Source organism: Carya illinoinensis, chromosome 6, assembly GCF_018687715.1.
Source record: "Carya illinoinensis cultivar Pawnee chromosome 6, C.illinoinensisPawnee_v1, whole genome shotgun sequence".
NCBI lineage: Eukaryota > Viridiplantae > Streptophyta > Magnoliopsida > Fagales > Juglandaceae > Carya > Carya illinoinensis.
This window is the reverse complement of record NC_056757.1, coordinates 26281366-26301532: the sequence shown is the minus strand read 5'-3', so window position 1 is coordinate 26301532 and position 20167 is coordinate 26281366. Positions and strand designations below refer to the sequence as shown.

The 20167-nt window shown below is 37.4% G+C and overlaps 2 protein-coding genes across 2 annotated transcripts; one reads left to right on the top strand and one right to left on the bottom strand.

Annotated features, from left to right (window-relative positions):
* Nucleotides 1-288: 288 nt before the first annotated feature.
* Nucleotides 289-4938, top strand: LOC122313409 (serine/threonine-protein phosphatase PP2A catalytic subunit). Its single transcript, XM_043128385.1, has 6 exons — nucleotides 289-864; nucleotides 2815-2929; nucleotides 3668-3776; nucleotides 3852-3929; nucleotides 4218-4409; nucleotides 4509-4938. Exons 1-6 carry the CDS (start codon nucleotides 612-614, stop codon nucleotides 4680-4682), a joined length of 921 nt encoding a protein of 306 aa, XP_042984319.1. The 5' UTR covers nucleotides 289-611; the 3' UTR covers nucleotides 4683-4938.
* A 4251-nt stretch (nucleotides 4939-9189) lies between these two features.
* Nucleotides 9190-11632, bottom strand: LOC122312523. Its single transcript, XM_043127160.1, has 4 exons — nucleotides 11472-11632; nucleotides 11272-11410; nucleotides 10148-10456; nucleotides 9190-9452 (listed from the first exon to the last, which is right to left on the bottom strand). The coding sequence occupies exons 1-4, from the start codon at nucleotides 11540-11542 to the stop codon at nucleotides 9339-9341; spliced, it is 633 nt and encodes a 210-aa protein (XP_042983094.1). The 5' UTR covers nucleotides 11543-11632; the 3' UTR covers nucleotides 9190-9338.
* Nucleotides 11633-20167: the final 8535 nt, after the last annotated feature.

Here is a 20167-nt window from a genome sequence, read left to right as displayed (position 1 = left end):
TTCAAATTAAAAATCAACATATCTCTAATTTTCAGCAAATTGTATTTTAATCAAAATGATATTTTCATTTTCTCTTTACATTTCATTTTGAGGGGTGTTATAGTTATAAAATGATTATAGAAAAATAATTTTATAAACTAACGTAATTTTATATAATTTATAAAGAACCTCAATTTATAATATTACTGTTACGTAATCTGTAGCTAAAATATTTCCCTTTCATTTTAGAAGCATATTTCTTTGCTTTTTCTTCCGTTTCTTCTTTGTTCTTCTTCTGTATTTTCCCCCTCATTATAAAGAAAATATGGTTTTTATTCAATTTATATTTTTTCCCAAAACAGAGAAGAAACACGCACACAGCTGCTAGGAATACTCGTGAGGTCGTACCCTGACCGATCTCGAAAACGACTCGTTTCGTTCCTCTGCCTCGCGTGTTTCAACCCGAAACCCTAACCCTTACAAGTTACTAATCTCTTTTTCGATGAGTTTTCGTTTCGACTGAGTTCTAGACATCGGTCCGGCCGGTTCCCTCTACGCGGCTTTCGATCCCTGAAATCGGCGATCTCGTCGGGGTGGATCTGAGTGGTAAGAGATAGAGGGAGGCTTAAACGATGCCCTCGCACGCGGATCTGGACCGTCAGATTGAGCATCTGATGGACTGCAAGCCGTTGCCTGAGGCCGAGGTGAAGACGCTCTGTGATCAGGCCAGGGCAATTCTGGTTGAGGAGTGGAACGTACAGCCGGTTAAGTGCCCCGTGACGGTGTGCGGTGATATCCACGGCCAGTTCTACGATCTCATCGAGCTGTTTCGGATAGGAGGGAATGCCCCCGATACCAATTATCTCTTTATGGGCGATTATGTAGGTGAGGATGCGAGTTCTTTTCTTACCTATCAAGAAAAAATAAAAAGGATGCCAGTTTTTTCTTTCCTTGTTCTGAAAAAAAAAAAAAAAAAAGCTGCTTCCTGATGTGTTTGATTTGGGATTTTCCTGGTCTTGTTTGATCGTGAAATGCCTAATATAACGCGTTGGCCCTTTTTGTTTTCCAAATAGGTGTTTGATCTATGAGGGCCCAATCATATGTTAAATTTCGTATTTCATGCTTACTCTCAATTATTTGAAAGAAAGAACAACTCTTACCTTTTGGGGGGTGAGCAATGGTTTTCTATCATTAGAATTTGTTATTTGCTTTAAATCCTGATTAAATGAAAAGTTGTATGCAAGATACTCCTGCTGTTTTGTAAGCGCCCAATGCTCTCAGGTGGCCACCTACTGGCAGCTTCTTAAGCTTGGTTTGTATTGTGTCTGGGATGTGCACAAATTGTGATGATTCTGCATAGCTATATTGTACAGACTATGCATGGAAACTGTATGATTTGGCCAAAATATGGCGTTGCAGATTTTTACATGCAATTGGTCTAAGATTTTGTGCGGTCAAATCTGTTTGCAAAAACAACTTTCTTGGACTGAACCCAGGCTTCTGCTTATCTTGTTTTGGGGATGATTTGCCACATACCACAAACTAGCCGTATGGCTTTTGTCTAAGATGTTAATAAATACATGTTTTATATAGAGAAATGTCTGGTTCGCAAAATTAAACTCACTGACAGATTGGTTTAATGCGGTACATTATATTACAAAGTTCTTTTTTGTGCAAAGTAGATCTAACGTATCATATTTAGCTACGTCAGCTTGTGAGCTTTCGTTTTGCAAAATCTCTTTTTGAATCTAGCACTCTTTTTTAAATTTGTTTACATCTTTTGGTTCTGTATCTTATGACATGTATATTCATACTTTTTTAAAAACAAAAAAAGAGTGTATACTGGTGCTTTTAAAACCTGTGGGTGAGAGACAATCGAGAAGACGCTTGTAGAGGATCATGTGAAGATGAATGTTGTAATATGAGATATTTTTGTCCTGCAGCAAAGCCAGTCTCGTTTTATCATAAGTAATTTTAGGTATTCTTGAAGTAGCGTGGGTGTTTTTCTGCATGGGAAGTATTCAACTTTGATGTTTATGTGATGTCCAGCAATCATTTCAGTGCATAAATTATGTGCTTAGTTAGAGATGTCGCAAATTTAAGGGGAAGTATGAGGACAGTGTCACTATTGAGATAATAGGTTGGATTGTGTTATTCATGTCATACATTTGTGTCATTAATGAAGAGGGCAGTACTGATGTTGAGATAATTGGTTGGATTCTATTTCCTCCTCTTTTTCATCTTTCAAGAATCCTGCTATCTTAATTATGTCTTTGGTTTTGTGCAACGGCCCAATAGAAGGCCCAAATCACATGGTCTATACTCCAAAAGGACTAGTCAATGATACAATTAGAGCCACATCGGAACCTTATACAGAGCAAGAACTTCTCATTCCCAAGCAATGTGGGATCCCATATACCACCTACCCTTAATCTTATCATATCGGAGTATCACAATCTACCCTCCTTAAATTCCCGATGTCCTCATCGGGCCTATCCATTGTAGGTGGCACTGCTCAAGTCCCACATTTCTGGTTGGGATAGGCTCTGATACCATTTGTAACGGCCCAATAGAAAGCCCAAATCACATGGTCTATATTCCAAAAGGACTAGTCAATAATACAATTAGAGCCACATTGGAACCTTACACAGAGCAAGAACTTCTCCTTCCCAAGCAATGTGGGATCCCATACACCACCTATCCTTAATCTTATCATATAAAGGTATCACATTTTGTTTACTAAATGCTATTTGAGTTGCAGGTTTGAATAGCTGTTTGAAGTTTTAAATCATGAATATACTAGTCTTTCCTATTGTCTTGTTTACTTATATGCAGATCGTGGCTACTACTCAGTTGAGACTGTCACACTTTTGGTGGCTCTGAAAGTTCGTTACAGAGACAGGATCACAATTCTTCGAGGGAATCATGAGAGCCGGCAGATAACTCAAGTGTAAGACCTTTTCTTGTTGTTTACAGTTTTTAATTTGTAATTTTTAATCTAAATTATAAACCTCTTCAAAAGTACAAGAGGTGTATATATCTTGCTAATGGTCACTGGAAATGTTGATATCTGTTGAATGTTTTGAGGTTTGAGATGAAAATTATATTTTTTATCCATTTATATTTTTTGAGAGGTGGGGGATGGTTGATGACCTTTCCACCTGTAAAAAGGGTGTGCAAGTGTGGGTTTAATTAATCTGTTGGTTTGGTGATTCACTGTTATTGCCTTTGTACACAGTTATAAACCCATTTGAAGTTACTAGAGATAGCTCTAACTGGATAGTAGAGGGATTTTTTTTATATGGTTTTCCTAATGCAATAAAAACTTTTGAGTAAAGAGCGACATATCTAGGCTTGATGATACTGCACAGATAACTGAAGAAAGATGAGGGTAACAAATGCATGGGAATATGTAGTTTACGATGACTCGGTTGGAAAAAATATATATTGCTTTAGATGAAGAATGACTGTTTAAACACTGAACCTTCATTGGCGGTAAGACTTTTTTGTGTGAAATATCTGAGTGAGATAGTGATATCAAGTCACCATCAACTAAACCCTAAGCCCCAAGCCCCCCTTCCTCTTCTTCTCTCTCTCTCTCTCACTCACAGATTCATGCGCATGCGCACACACTGCAGTTGATTTTGTAGAATTCCAACCTTATCTTCATTCCTTTCCCCCCTTTCAGGTATGGCTTTTATGACGAATGCTTGAGAAAATATGGAAATGCCAATGTGTGGAAGTTCTTCACTGATTTATTTGATTATCTACCCCTCACCGCCCTTATTGAGAGTCAGGTTTGATTTGGATATGTTGATGCTAGGTTACTTCATTAATTCTATGGCAGCTTCTGACTTACTTTGTTGTTGTAGATCTTCTGTTTGCATGGAGGTCTGTCACCCTCTCTAGATACGTTGGATAATATCCGAGCTTTGGACCGTATACAAGAGGTATGTACATTTTTGCACGTCTGTTTCATAGTGGACATGGCTAACACTTTCAAGTATTAATTGTGTTGGAGTGCATTTGTTGGTAAAAGTATTAATATCGAGGCATCGTGACTGTGAATGCTGATATTGATCTTTTTACCAATTTTTAAATCCATCCCTGTATGTGTTGAGGCTTACCCCGTTGAAATTTGTCGATTATGTGACTCTATATTTATTCTCCCTATTTTATTCCCATGGTAATTGTAAATGCATGCATAACAGTTAGTGCCATTTGTCTGCCATGAGCAGGTTCCACACGAAGGACCAATGTGTGATCTCTTATGGTCTGATCCAGACGACCGCTGTGGGTGGGGAATATCTCCACGTGGTGCTGGTTATACATTCGGACAGGATATAGCTGCTCAGTTCAACCATACCAATGGGCTGACATTGATTTCAAGAGCCCACCAGCTTGTCATGGAAGGGTACAACTGGTGTCAGGTTTGTGAACCTGACCGGACTGAAATCTTTGTTTGGGGGGGTTGACATCTATTTCTACTGCAAATTTTGTTAACTTTCATCTCAAATTTATTTTTCTAGGAAAAGAACGTGGTGACTGTATTTAGTGCTCCAAACTATTGTTACCGTTGTGGGAATATGGCTGCAATACTAGAAATTGGGGAGAACATGGACCAGAATTTTCTGCAGTTTGATCCGGCACCTCGGCAAATTGAGCCTGACACCACACGCAAGACTCCCGATTATTTTTTGTAATTTCATATTTTTGCCCGCTGCTTGTAGCCCCTGTTCTTCTGCTATGTTATTGTAGATGTGTCTTTAAAAGAGAGGAGTTTTGTTGTTTAAGATGAGGGTCATCATCAACATGATTCTTTTGTTGGAGTTTGTGCTGCTGCTTTATTGTTTTTCTTAAGAAACTCATAGGAGAACTGACAGAAGCCACCAATGGCCTGTTTTCTTGTATATTTTTGGAAGGAAGAAGCGGCAATAACATGGTGTATTTGTTCTGTAACACCGCAATGTTAGGGTAGGGGCTAGATTCGGTAGATTCTTTTATAAAGTTGTCGTTCAAAGGCAGATAAAGAAATTCTCCTCAAATCTGTAATTCAAGCCATTTCAACTTTATTAGAGTTTTTAAACTTCCAAAAGGGTTGGTGAGTGAGTTGAATAAAATGATGAAGGGGTATTGGTGGGGATAGATTAACCAGGAGAAAATATTGAGTTGGGTCAACTGGAATCAAATGGGGAAATCAAAAATGGAAGGGGGTTTGGATGTTAAAAGATTTTGAGAACTTCAACAAAGTTTTGCTTGCAAAACAGTGTTGGAGATTGATACAATACCCATACTCACCACCTTCAAGTTTTGCGACACAAATACTTTCCTCGTATAGATTTTCTCAATGCAAAAATGGGCTGTAACCCCTCTTATATTTGGAGAAGTTTTATATATGCTAGACTTTTAATTAAAGAAGGGCTTATATGGAGGGTGGCAAATGGGAAATCTATAAAGATTTGGACAGATAAATGGTTGTCAACACCCACAACTTTAACTCCTCAAAGTGGGCAGAATTATCTCAGCACAGAAACTAAAGTGGAGGAACTGATTAACCAGGAAACAAAGCAGTGGAAGATTAATATCATTAAAGAAATATTCTCACAAGATGAGGCAGAAAAAATTAGTCAAATTCCATTAAGTAGAGGCAATAGACAGAATAAAATTAGTGTAGAGAGGTACAGATAAGAGAATATTCAGTGAGAAGTACTTACTTCATGCAAGGTGAAATTCAAGAAAGAAGCAAAGGTCAATGCTCTCACAGCTCACAGCAAAATGAAGAGTGGACAAGTATCTGGAAGTTAGAAAATCCCTCCAGCAACAAAAAATTTCGTATGGAGAGCATGCCTTGATATATTACCAACTAAAGTTAACCCATGCAAGAGGAAAGTGATAACAGATCAAAGCTGTCCATTATGTATAGTGGAGCCAGAAACAACTAAACACATTTTATGGAATTGCATCTCAGACTCTGACATTCTAGGCCAATGCTCAAGAAGAATTCAGAAAAGCAAAGTCTCATGCATCAGTTTTAAGGCTCTGATACAAGATATGTTCAACAAGCTGGATAGAGAAGAATTGGAAGAACTCATTTTGATTTTCTCGAAATTGTGGAGAAGGAATGACTATGTTTTTAAAAACATATTAATTGACCCAAAGTTAGTGATATCCAAGGTAAACCAAATGTAACAAGAACTGGGAGGTATACATCTCAGGTCCATTGTCCAGACAGAATACAACAATAGAAGGAATGCTATATGGGATTGTCCACCCCCAAATTTTTGTAAAATAAACTAGGATGTGGCAATTGATAAAAAGCAACTCAGACTGGGAATTGGAGTTGCAGTCAGAGATGAGGAAGGTAATTTTCTAGCCATAATGATAAAGAATGAAACTTATACTCCTAATCCAGCGATAGCTGAGGCTAAAAGGGCTCGTATAGGTAGATTTTGGATTGCATTTAGGGATGAGAAGGGTAGTGCTTGAAGGAGATTCTAAGAGGGTTGTTTTGGCCATTCAGAAACAAGAGCAAAATGAAAGCTATTTTTGGATGATCATTGAAGAAATCAGAGAAGGTAATGTAGTTGCACATAAACTAGGTAAACATGCTTTACTTGTAATAGATTGTATAGTGGATTGGGAGGAAACTCCCCACTATCTTCAATGTGTTTTCTAAATCAGTGAATGCATGAAAAAGGATCTATGTTTAAAAAAAAAAAAAAGAGTTCTCCCCCACCTTAGCAAATTGCAATTAAGCTGCATAAAATGTAGCAATTTTTGCAAAGCTAGAACACGGTGGAGGGAGAAGGTTCTGTGGTTTTTGTTTAGAAAGTTCGGCCCAAACTTTGCTGAGACAAATTGACTGATAAGACTGAGCAACGACAGAATCATTTTCCCGATAATGTATTAAATGGGAGTACAAAATAAGATAAATCTTTTAGCCGTAAAGAAATGATTTGTGACTACAGCAATTCTCCTTTTATAACGAGAAGTGCTACGCCTTACCCTTAGTTTTTAACACTGGCCATACTGGCCAACGTGTACACTGTTTTGACTTGAGTGAAAAAAAAAAAAAAAAAAAAACTATTTAAGGGCATCTAATCGACCTCTTCTATCTTTCATAAGACTAAAATAAGTCCTAAGTAGCAGCACAAGTTTTCCTCATCTGCTCGATCCCGAAGCTGTGTTCTCCAGTGTTGCATTGCATCCTCATCTCCTCTAAGTGAAGATTAAACTCACGAAGGAACAAGCCATTAGGGAGACAAACCACGCTTCAGTAGGTAAATAAATTCCAAACCTAGATCTACAGAAAATATTCGAGAAAAAAACTCAAATACGTAACTACGTATAGTGAAGAATTCGCCGTCGTAACCACAGAAAATTTCAAACCCAGATCTACACAACTATGTACAGGGAGGAAGTCGTCGTTGTCGCTGCGGTTTGAGGTGGTCGCCATCGAGTGACCTAGGATGGGTTGCTGTCGATCGAGTGATGGGTTGCAGCGTTTGAGAAGAAGATATTGGTTTGTGGCTTCAAGGGAAAGTGAGTTTATGGGCTTCGCATAAGGTGGTGTCTGAGAGAAAATGGATGGTCTGAATGAAGTTTTTAATAATGATGAGTTTAAGACCATAAAATCGAAGGGAGAGGACTGATTTTTCAGGTGGCTTCGCTTAAGTGCTACGCTTCAGCCGTCGAATGAGGGAACTTATTACGTGTGATTTTTTGGAAAGCAAATTCGTAGGTTGGAGAAGGTTGATTTTTAGAAGGCCCTTTTGGTCTTTTCCTACTGCCAGGCTGGACGGTGTGGCCAGCGTGCTTTAAAAAAAAAGGGCTGAAGAATAGAATTTTTGTTTTATAATTATTTTATAGTTAAAGAGTAATGTTATAAATTAAGGATGATAATATGTGTTAGGACTCATAAATTTAATATAAATATAGCATGAAATTAGTTAATTTGAATTTAATATAAATGGATTCACATAAAAATAGTTTAATCTGTTAAGAACACGATTAATAAGTGAGTTAACTCATTTAACTTGAAATTATAATGCAATAATTCATTTAAATTTTATTTTAAAATTATAATTTTATTATTAGTGACTATATTTTTATTATTGAGATTGTAATTATGAACCTATACTCATATTTGTTATTGTAGAGTTTGTAATATTAGTTTTATTATATATTAAAATTTAAAAAATATTGATTTTTTTTTAGTAAGTAGTTTTATTATTATTTTTTAAATATTTTAGCTTCTAATAAATATAGATTTTTAATTTTTATGTGAAATTGTATTAATTAGGTCATAAATAAGTTATACTAGTTAGTTCAATCCATTTATATAAAACGGGTTTTAATGAATTGTGTCATATTGATTTATTTCTAATTAATTATTAAACAGGTGATACGACATGACCCATTATTTAAATGGTCAGGTTAAAGTTTAAAAATTTGATACATTTAACTTAATAGATAGAGTTCAAGTTAATCTATATAATCAAATGATCATTACTTGACACGACTCGCAAACATTAATTGACACCACTACAAGTTACACTTTTATTTTATTTTCATTCTGGCACTTTTCATCACTTTTGGATATTTTTTATTTTCTTAAAGAAAAATTTAAAAGTTGATGGACAATGGTCATTCCAAATCTTGTAGTTTGGACTTTAAAGAGATCACTCACTGGCTTTTAAAAATGAATCTTTTTCATCCATATACTCTGAATTTCATTGTTTTAATCCTTCCGTTTGACAGTTGTTAGACCCACTAACAGAGCTCTTGCCGCATGACTTGTAAGTCATGTCATCACGAATGAAGACACATAGACGATACACATGACTTGTAAGACGTGTATTGTCCATGTATCATAATAAAATAAAAAGAAAAATATTTAACCTTATAAAATTATTTTACAAAGATGCCTTCATCAAAATGATGGTTGTAAAAAGAATTGTGTTTATATTTTTCTGTAAATGAAACGGTCGGATGCAAGTATCAATGGATGCCGGGATGTGGCAGCAGGGAAGTTGTCCGAGTTTGGAGTATAATAGGTTTTCAATTATCCTTTGGTTGATCTGAATCGGGTGGTTCACTTTGAAGTAAAGCAGATACATGAAGATCTTACGATGATGAATATTAAGTATCCCTGTGAACAATGCATGCCATATGAGGCAGGAGCATGAACGGATATGTCTTCTCTTTAAATTGAATAAAAGTTTAAAATGACCTAATCATTTTAGATGTTATTACACTGTTAGTCTTTACATTTTACAACTTTTTATGGTGCTCAGATTTGTTTATATACAGCCCTAATTATAGGGGAAAACACAAAGCAAAAGGATCCATACGATGCATTAAAACCTAGAGTTGGTCTGGATCCTCCCTCCAAAACCTGTCATGGCAATGGTCCGCTTTCTTCTGAAGTATACAACTGTGCCGCTGATGAGCAACAAACACAACACAATCCCCTGTACGGAGTAAAACAGAATAATAGGCATCAACACAGGCATGTATCATGTTCTTCATTTTATTGCAAAGCAAGTAAAAGGCTAACTTTAAAGAAATTGCATTTAATCTGCAATGTTTGCATCCACCAATCATTATTATGAAAGTGAAATATTTAACAAGTTAGCTTATAGTGCTTAAGAAAACAACAGATAACTCGTCAGAAACGTGCGCACGTTCACACAGAAGCAGACATATAGACAACTATCAGGTTTTTATATGTTTTCTTTTTGATTGTCAATACCTCGTTGGTCAAGTAACTTATAAGCTCACAACGAAGAGCAAAAAAGTAAATACATGAATCACGATGCAGAAGCTCTACATGTTTGTGACAAATAAGTTCAAAGCAAAGAAACAGAATAGACTAAAACAAAAGTGTGTGATGTTGAATGTTGAAAATCCTTTTTGTAAAGGAATATAGCACAAGTGTTCCAATGTCATTACATGGATTATAAGTGCACAATATACTTTAAATTAAAGTATTGAGACTAGCAGGCCAGAGCCAAATAGACCCATAGCACAGAATATTTGATCTATCACATGTAAATAGGACTCTACCCGTTAATTTGTTAGCATTTACTTCTTCATTTTTGACAAATTAATCAAGTGCACTAATCAGGCACTCTGATAAAGAGAGATACTAGAAGATAATGCTAACCTCAAACCCAAGCACTGACAACTTCTCTTCATTAACCGGCGGTAAACAGCTTTCATATGTAGTATAAGCTTGCAGTCCACTCTTTAACATTGCTGGATCATCAAGTACACTTCTCTCCCTCATTGGAGTAGTGAGTTCTCCAGCATCATGCAATACACCATTTAATTTTTTATTCTTGTCAGAGATTTCAAGAGTAAAACGGCTATTATGAGAATTTTTCACATTTGGGTCCTTCGAATTATCTCTGATTTCTACGCATTTGTATGGAATACGATAAACAGTCTCACTGCACCTATATTTTTCATCATTCTGCAGAACAAAATAAAGATAAAAAAATAAGCGCTAATACATTTAAGAGACCAATGGAGTGACATGCAAACAACATCAACAGCATATGAGGAAAGTGCAGCAGCTAATCTACACATTTTATTGTCATTCTATACAGGAAGTTATTAGGAGCACCAGGTTGTGGATGGCTAATAATAAATAACATGATAACCAGTACACGGTTGCTACCAGTTGAGAAGGCAGTCAACAAGGAAGCAATGGAGCTAATACTGAAGGATCACAGCAAGGTCTGCAATTTTGTCTGCAATGCACCCTTTCGTTGCATCTCATATAGCTATATTGGTTCAGAAGTTAAAGTCAGATGAAAATAAGATTCAGGCTTCATAGAGGTAATCCAAAAAACATTAGCACACATTCCTGCCTAATGTATGTCTCTTCCAATATCCCAATAATAATGGGATTGAGGTTATAGAGGATTCACTGGCCCAACTTTCTATCCTACCTTCCGTTCTTGTTTTCCATTGCACCATAGCATCAATGAAAATTCCCAATTGCGAGGAGACCCACTATATACTTCAATTGCTTTGTTAGTTTTCCAAAAGATTTCATATACAATACACCAACAAACAACATGGACACAGCTTGGGTATTACTTCAGATTTAGGAAAATCTACGACCTTCGGTCACATGACACCAACTCTAATTTTAGAGGCACGAATCTCCAATAATCCGAGTCACAAACATATCCACACAAATCTATCAATTGAAGCAGTCGTATAAAAATCCAAACATGAAAGAGAGGCTTCAAATTCTTCGTAAAAAATGAAAATCGGAACCTTTTCGGAGTAGAGGCAGGGAACGCAGGGACCGGACGGAGAGCACTCATAGGTAGCGTTACTTCCCCCAGGGGTTTCTTTGAAACTCGGCAGAACTCTGCGCCCGATCCGATTCTCTGGTCCGACACTTGCACCAACCCTGCAAAAATCAAATTATAAAAACAGCCAGGAAAAAGTGGAAAAATCAAATAGACGATTACCTTTGAAGCCCGAGGGCGTGCACTGCAATGGAAAGGAAGAAGTGGAGAAACAAAAGCGAATTTGAAATCATTTCTTCTGGTATCTGTGGCCTCTGCTTCTGCTGGGCTTTTCTGAGTTTCAATTCGGAAGAGTTGATTGCCTTTTCTTTTTTTTTCTTTTTTTTTTTCCCTCTTTTAAATAGCCTCTTTTTTACCTAACTTTTCTCAAAATTGTAGTTTTTAGGACCAAATTGTAAAGAAAAACGTTTTAACCGTAGAAGTAAATTCATAAAATTAAAAATGTTATAACGTCTCTAAATGTCATACGTTATATTTTAAAGTCTTACACCACGTGTTTATTGTGAAAAAAAAAAAAAAAAGATGTGTGGTGGTAGGAGCTATACATCTACTTAAAAGTAATATTACGTATAGTCATAAAGTATGTAAATTATATGCAATCGTTTTAAAAAATAATAGAATTTAATATTAAAAAATTAATTTTTTTTATTAAATTATATATTTATTCACTTTTTTTTAAATAATTATACGCCATTCACAACTATATTTATCATTTCTTTTTTTGTCAAGAGCAGGGTAAAGTAGCTCCCAATGAAGAATTTGAGTTCCAATGGATCATGTACGTACAAAGACGAAATAAAAGTGTAGAATGGAAGGTTTGCTAGGAACTTGAATAGAGTTGAAAGGCAATTGGCGGACAGAAGTTGTAATGGGCTAAAGGCGAGAAATGCACGGGGATTAAAGTGATCAATGCAAAAGAAAGCATTGATAATGAGGTGGGAGTGGCCTATACATAAAAGGCAACCAAAACAAAATGAGGGCGATGTTATGCAAGAAAGGCATTGGTAAAGATACCAGCTAACAATTATGAGGCCATGAATAACACAACTCTCTCTACAAGAGTTGACAAATTAATGTGAAAAAGACGGAGAGATTGGTATTAAATTTTAGGAAACAGATAGTGCACAATTCATATGATGTCACTGCAACTCGATACCCAATACTCGCAATGATTTAGCAAAGATTTAATTCACATTAAACGCAACCATCTAAAGGCAACTTTTTTACTTGTGCATCTTTGAGATGATACGATCCAGTCTTGTGGCTTGCCACTACTAAGTTCTAAGTACGGGCCTTCCCATCACAGGCCGAGCTTCCCATCAGGTGTCGTAGTGACATTAGTTTCTTTTAAGACTAGGTCTCCTATTATGAAGAACCTTGCCTTAACCCTTCTATTGAAATATTGTTCTACTTTCGTTTTGTCAGTTGTCATTCTGACCTCTGCTTCAAGTTTTCTCTCTTCTAGTAAGTCAAGATTTTCCTCTAATGTCCCAATATTCAACCCTTCACTAAGACTTGGGCTCGGTAGCTTGGCATCCTTGTTTCTACCAATATTATCGCCTCATTGCCATAGGTTAGGGCGAACGGTATCTCTCCTATTGGGATTTTAACAATAGTCCTATACACCCATAGTACCCTGGGGAGTTCCTCGGTCTAGGTGCCTTTCTTCTCTTCAAGCCTTTTCTTCACTATACCCATTATCGTTTTGTTCGTTGCCTTAACTTGCCCAATGGCCTAAGGGTGTCTAAGTAAGAAGTATTTGATCTTGATTCCAAGTTTGACACACCAGGCTTGGTAGTGCTCGAAGTCGAATTGTTTACCATTATTTGAAATGATATTATGTGGTACCCCAAATCGGCACACAATTATTTTCCACAAAAACCTGATGATGTTTTGTAAAGTTACAATTGCCAATGCCTCAACTTCGGCCCATTTTGTAAACTAGTCAACGGTGATAATGATAAACTTTGCTCCCCCTCTTAGGTGGCACGGGGCCGACCAAACTACCTCTCATTGGGTGAATAGTTAGCGAGACATAATTGATGTTAGCTCCTTAGAGGGGAAACTTGGAATTCACGCGTGCAAATGGCATTGGGTGCACTTTCAAGCAAAATTATTTGGCATCTTTGAGGGTGTATATCCAATAATACCAAGCCCGCATGACTTTAGTCACCAAAGCTCTTCCTCTCAAAGGTTCCTGCATGTTCCCTTATGTACTTCCTCCATGACGTACTGGGCTTCTTCTGTCGATACACATTACAGGAGGGGGATAACGAATCCTTGCTTATATAGCTTGTCGTTGATTAAGGTGAAGCGAGTAGCTTTGTTTTTCACCTTCTTTGCCTCTTCCCTATTGTTGGATTTCCTCAATAGCCAAGAACCTAGCTATATCATGTGCCCATTCTACAGTCCTTGCACTTATTTCTGCGATTTCTATTCCGATGGCTGGGTTTCTATTGCTTTGGCGATCACCTTCCACAGTAGGGCCGTTTCTTCTTTCTCAAATGTCGCTCGTGCTAGTCGTCAGCCTTCCAGTTGTCTTCCCGAGGGATGCGATTGATTTGGACGTAGTTGAAATGGTCACGCCTTCCGTGCACCTACTGCAGATATTTTTCAAGTTTTTTGCCCTTCGCCAGATGTTCCTCCATTATCTGGCTGGCCACAACCTATGAGTTTGTCGTTATGCTTATTTATGTTGCCCCTAAGGCTTTGGCTATGGTGAGTCCTACCAGCATTGTCTCATACTCAACTTCATTGTTGGTAACCTTGAATCGGCGCCTTATTACATAGTACGATTCCATGTTATCCTTCGTTATTACATACACCTATACTTCTCTCCTGGAATAGCAAGATGAGCCATCGATGTAAACTTGCCACAACTTCTTTGTGGGGGTCTCTTGAATTTTTTCGAAGAAGTTAGAGAATTCTGCCACAAAGTTGACCAGCACCTATCCCTTTACTACGGTTAGAGGAATATAGTTAATGCCAAACACACTTAGCTTTATTGACCATCTTACTAGTCGACCTGAGGAGGTCTCTGACCATTGCAATATTTTTTGTAAGGGTTTTGCTATTACTACTCTTATGGGATGAGCCTGAAAGTACGATCGTAATCAACAAGCGGCTACTACTAGTGTGAATGCTAGCATCTCCAGTCTAGGGTATCTGACCTCAGCTCCACTTATAGCTAGGCTGATGTAGTAAACCGGCTTTTGTATCTTTCCCTCTTCACATATTAGGGCGATAGATATGGCTTCCGATTTGACCAACAAACATAAGAGTAGAGTTTCTCCTTGTTTGGCTTGGCCTAAGAGTGGGGAGTGTGATATATACTCTTTAAGTTGTACGAACGCCTTTTTACACTCGGCGTCCAAGTTTTGTATCTTTTGCAAGACTCGGAAGAATGGTAGGCATTTTATAGTTGATCTCAACACAAACTTTTTGAGTGCTGCTATTCTCTCGGCAAGCTTTTGTACTTCATTCAAGTTCTTCGGTGGTTCCATTTCAATGATCTCCTTGAGTTTCTCAGGATTAGCTTCGAGTCCCTTTTCTAACACCATGAAGCTTGGAATTTGCCTGACTATACTCCCAATACATATTTTTCTGGGTTGAGTTTCATTTTGTATTGTCGTAACACACTGAAAGCTTCCCTCAGATCCTCTACATGTTGCTCTAGCTCTTTACTTTTGACGAGTTGGTCATTAACATACACGTCATGTTCTGCCCAATTTGTTTCTTAAACATTATGTTAACCAACATTTGGTACATTGCTCCAACATTTTTTAAGCCGAAAGGCATCACTTTTTAGTAGTATAACCCCCGATCAGTTATAAAGGCCATTTTGTCTTGGTCATTTAGGCTCATACAGATTCGGTTGTAGTCAAAGTAGGCATCCATAAAACTTAGCATCCAATGTCCTATTGTGGAGTCCACATTAAGGTTGATTAGGGTAACAAGAAGCTATCCCTATTAAGATCCCTAACGTCAATGCATATTTGAACCTACCCATTGGGTTTTTATTTTATTTTTTACAAGAACCACATTTGAGACCCACTCCCATTAATGGGTTTCTCTAATAAATCTTGCTCCTATCCTTACAATGCCTACATTATGGTAGGTGCAAAATCGATGGGCCCTTTAAGTGCGACCCTTGTTGTCTTAGATTGGTTCCTCAGCCCTATTTTGGATGTTCATGTTGGAGTATTGGACCCTAGGGTTGATTGTATGTGTCGGAACACCCGCTTCTTGCCTTATCTATCGGGGGTTTCTTTTTGCCCTTGGCTCCCTCTCTCAGTCTCTTCCCTAGGCGCCCTTCCTTGCTTGGTCCTCTGATAGCTCCATTTCCAATTTTCTTGGTGCAGTTAAGGCTCGTAGGGTATCCTCAACATTGACAAAGTTTTCTGCTTTGTATATGAATTCTTGCAAAGTCGTTAGGGTCTTCCTCGATAGCTCTGCAATAAATGGGCTTCTGGGCCAGATGCCTCCTAGCAAGGCTGCTAGTGTGATATTTTCTTCTTGGTCGTCCGCCATCATGCGCTCTTTGTTGAAGCAGGCAAGATAAGCTTTCAGGCTCTTGTCCTTTCTCTGTTTCACCATGAGGACATATGTGGCAGGTTCCTCCTCTTTCTACTCGCCATAAATTAGGTAAAAAACTGCCTACCCAATTCTTAAAAAATGTCTATTGAACTTGGATGTAGCACCTCGAACCATCCCAGTGTGGCTCTTTTTGGGGTTAAAGGGAACACCCGGCATGTGATCTCCATGGGGAAGCCATGGAGTGTCATATGTGCTTTGAATGTTTCCAGGTGTTCGATAGGATCCTTGGATCCATCACACATCTTGACTTGAGGAACCTTGAATTTTGATCAAAGTGGTATTGCCATGATCTCCACGCTATATGGTAGGTCAATGCTGGTGAGCAGTTGATCAACGAATGAGGATGCTCTTATTTTCCTTGCCATTTTCTCATATTTGTCTATGAGGCTGGGTAAATTATGGTGAAGCTTTTGTTTCTCGTCCTTATTGTCGCAAGGCTATATGGTAGGTCAATGTTGGTGAGCAATTAATCGACATGGCTTAGTGCAGCCCTGCACTTCAGGGAATTTTCACTATGAAGAGCCTTCATTTCTGATGTCATTCTTTTAAACTTTCATCCATTTCTGCTAGTCTTCTCTCATTGTTTGTTGTGATATCCCTTTTTACGTATATTTTCACTGAATGAGTATTTTAATTTAATTAAAATATTGGTTCTTTTATTTTAAATTAATCGTATTTTAATTGGATTTACTTAGTTGTAAAATTTATTTTGTAGAGCTTTCTTAATATTAATTATCGTTTTGAGTTTAAATTGCTGTGTAATTTATTTTAGTTTGTTTTTTGATTTAAAATTATGTTGTTAGTTTTTACTAGTTATTTATTATATTTTAACTTGATGTGGTGTTTAAATTATTTTACTCGTTTTATAACTTTTAAAGTCGTTTTCATCAGATCAGTTTCTAGACTTCAGAGGTGAAGACTGGACCTCATTTCTTTTCCCTATCTTTTCTTTTTCTCTTTTTCTTTTTCTCTTTTCTTTTTCTTTCTCTTTTTTCTTTCTTTTTCTTCTTTTCTCCTCCAGACCTCTCCCACGCGCGTCTCTCTCTTCCCCCTTCATTTTCGCCATTTCCTTCAGCCGCCCAGTGCTGCCGTTCGCCAGTGCCGTGGCCTGCACCGCCCGCCCATAAATCTTTCCCTCCAGCTGGAGCACCTCTCCACTTCCGGCTACCACATCTTCACCACATCATCACCGACCTCTTGCCGTCCCCTAAACCACCTATTTCTAGCTCCGATCCGTTGCTGAAGCAGCCCCCACGAGCTCATTTTCGTTTTTTGCCGTTTTTCACTTCCACCGCCATTTCCTCCGCCACCCACGGCCAACTCTCTCTTCCACTAGCTTCATAAATACATTTAGGTCATTTTCTATCAATTCAAAGTCTTGATTTGTCCCCATTCAAAAATAAGTATTTTACAACCCACGGCCACAATGTATTTTACACTGTTACGATGTTCTTTCTTCTTTGTTTGCAACCTCTTGATCCTTCAAAAATTATTATATAGCGCTATAAGTATTTTTCCAAACTCTATTTTAGATTTAAATATATTATTACTTTTACAGTAAATTCATTGACTGATTGGTTATTCCAGACTGAGTCTGAGGAGTCGGGAGTCGGATGGATTGAGGACTAAGTTATTTGTTTATTGTTGATGTTGAAATTTGTTGGATAAATTGTGTCTTGAGGTGTGCATTGCATGGTGCATTCATGTGCATGTATTAAATTGAAAAAAAACTGATTTTATCAGTGTAAATGGATTTTCGGGTGCGTGTGTATTACGATCCCAAGTCGGGATGGGGTATTATATCGGTGGAACTCCTCTGGTCACTCGGGAGTAGATAATATTGAGTGACATCCCCTGAGTTGTTGCTGGGCGACAACTGGATTGTACAATACGGTAATGCTGTTGTGTCGACTCCATGGTCCCTAGGCTGGCGGGGACTAGAGGATGGCCTGGTCCAGGTACGCGCTGGGTGCTAGACTGGGCATCGCTCGTTTAGGTGTCACATGTGTAGTTGTTACCTGTGGTGTGGCACAGGAGCCAGAGTGCGGATAATCTTTAGAGGAGATCATGGTGCATACAATAAATTGAAATGGATTTTGAATATTGGATATGGGTCATTTTCTGGAAAAATTGCGAGATTTTGTATGAGGATATTCTGATCCATTTTCTAAAAAAATGGTGGTTTTCTTAGTTCGGACCATAATCTGGGATAATGGCAAGGACTGGTTTTAAAAGATATGTTTTGGGTCAAAATGAGATTTTTGGCGTGAGTGGAAAAAGTGTGGATGGGACATGTGCATTTGGCATTCTTTCATGCATATTGTTGAGTTTAATATATTTTTTATCTTGTGGCATTTAGATTATTACTTACCTGCGGCACCATTTTGGTACCGTAGATTTTGATGCAGATGTTGAGAAGGAAGAGGAGGTTGAGCCTGAAGAGACAACTCTGCCAGAGTTTTGATTTGGAGTTTTTATGTTAAAAAAAAAAAAAAAATTGCCTCTACTAGTTTATATGTCTTGTAATTTGGCTTTGAAACAATATTGAGACTTATAATATTTTATTATGTGTGGTTTAAACAAGTTTGTATTTAAACAAAAAATTCTGGTACTTAGTTATAAGACTTTTATTATCCACTGTGTGATTTTATTGTACACTTGTTACATGTACATACACTTAGCACTTGGCGATAGGATGTGTGACTCGTGTTATCAGATGTGTTATCATCATCTCGACGTTTTGATTTTCACATGTCCGTATGTTGGAGTTAGAGGAGTCACATTTGCAGAAGTTGCTTCCTAGTCTCGTGTTGATCGAGAGTGTGTTGTCACAGGCATGCGAAAGACACATTGAGATGAAGATTTCACACAAACGTCACCAATTATTGTGGACATGTTTCGCACTAGTCAATGCGTCTCATGAAGCTGCACCAGAAAATTCAGAGAATGCCTTAAGGGTATTAAACACCTCTAATGCCTAAGTTATATTTTTTTGTGTTTCTAAGATTCAACTCAACTTACCTTCATCTTGAGTTTCCTCCGATATTTATAGAGAAAGGGAGGGCTTGCTTAGGTATGTGTAACCAACCAACCAATCCCATCATTCAAATTGGATTCAAGTTAATTGCCGTTTAAACTCCTCTTTTTCCTACCTAGGATACTTATTAGGAGGAAAGACATTTGAATTTCCATGTTTTTCGAGCATGGTTATGCAACTACTTTATTCGTCGATTGCTTAGGATGATTTGGGGCTTACGGTGGTGCTCCAGATGAACTGGCTAGGGCCGAATGTATGGATTGTCTTTATCGAGCCCCTACGCCCCTATAGCGTGTGGGCAGGCCCATTGGGGAGAAGTGGGTTTCGAGCCTTCAAACAATGTCATCACACTTACTCACCCACCTTATATGAGACTGAGCAAATACAAGTTATCATTTATCGACTGCATTTGAATTTGGTAATTGATAGTATAATATTTATTGTTATCTATAAAAATTATATAGATTATATTAAATATTCAATATTCAATAAATATTAAATTGAAAAATTGAAAAGACTTTAGATTCGCGTATAACTTGGTCAGGTCTGCAAGATTGCAAATCTCGCGAATGAGGATTGACATATAGCCTACCAGGACTTAACGGGCCCCCGCCCAAATGTTAATGCTATCACGAGAATGCTCTGTTGCCGACCGTTTGTGCAAGTGTCTTTTTCGTATTGTCTATTCGTATTATTGCACAATTTACGAGAGCAAAAGCATAGACTAGGACCAAATACCGGATTGCAATAATTTATGAGAAAAGATATTTACAAATTGTCCTATAATTGCTCATAATTTTTTTATTAAATGTCCCCTTACCTTATCCCCTACAAAGTCTCGTGTGTGTGTGGCTACTTTTTTATTTATTTATTTATTTACTTTTTTATTTATTTATTTATGTGGAGGGACTAATATTGATTCAGTCCAATTTCAGACTTAAGACCTATCACGATCTTTTACAATGGATATTTGAATAAACTGTTTGATATCTCCTGAATTACTATGGTCGATAAATATGGTATGGCAATAAGAACATTTCAATTATTTATGGATAAATCTCACAGGTAGATAATGCGTGGAAATAATAATATAATAAATCTCTACGTTTATATATATGGATAGCAGGTAATTCTTAGACTACTTTTGATCATATAGTTAAGCTATTATACATCACTAATAATTGACTTAAATATCGAAGTGACCGCAAGTATCCAGTATCATTTA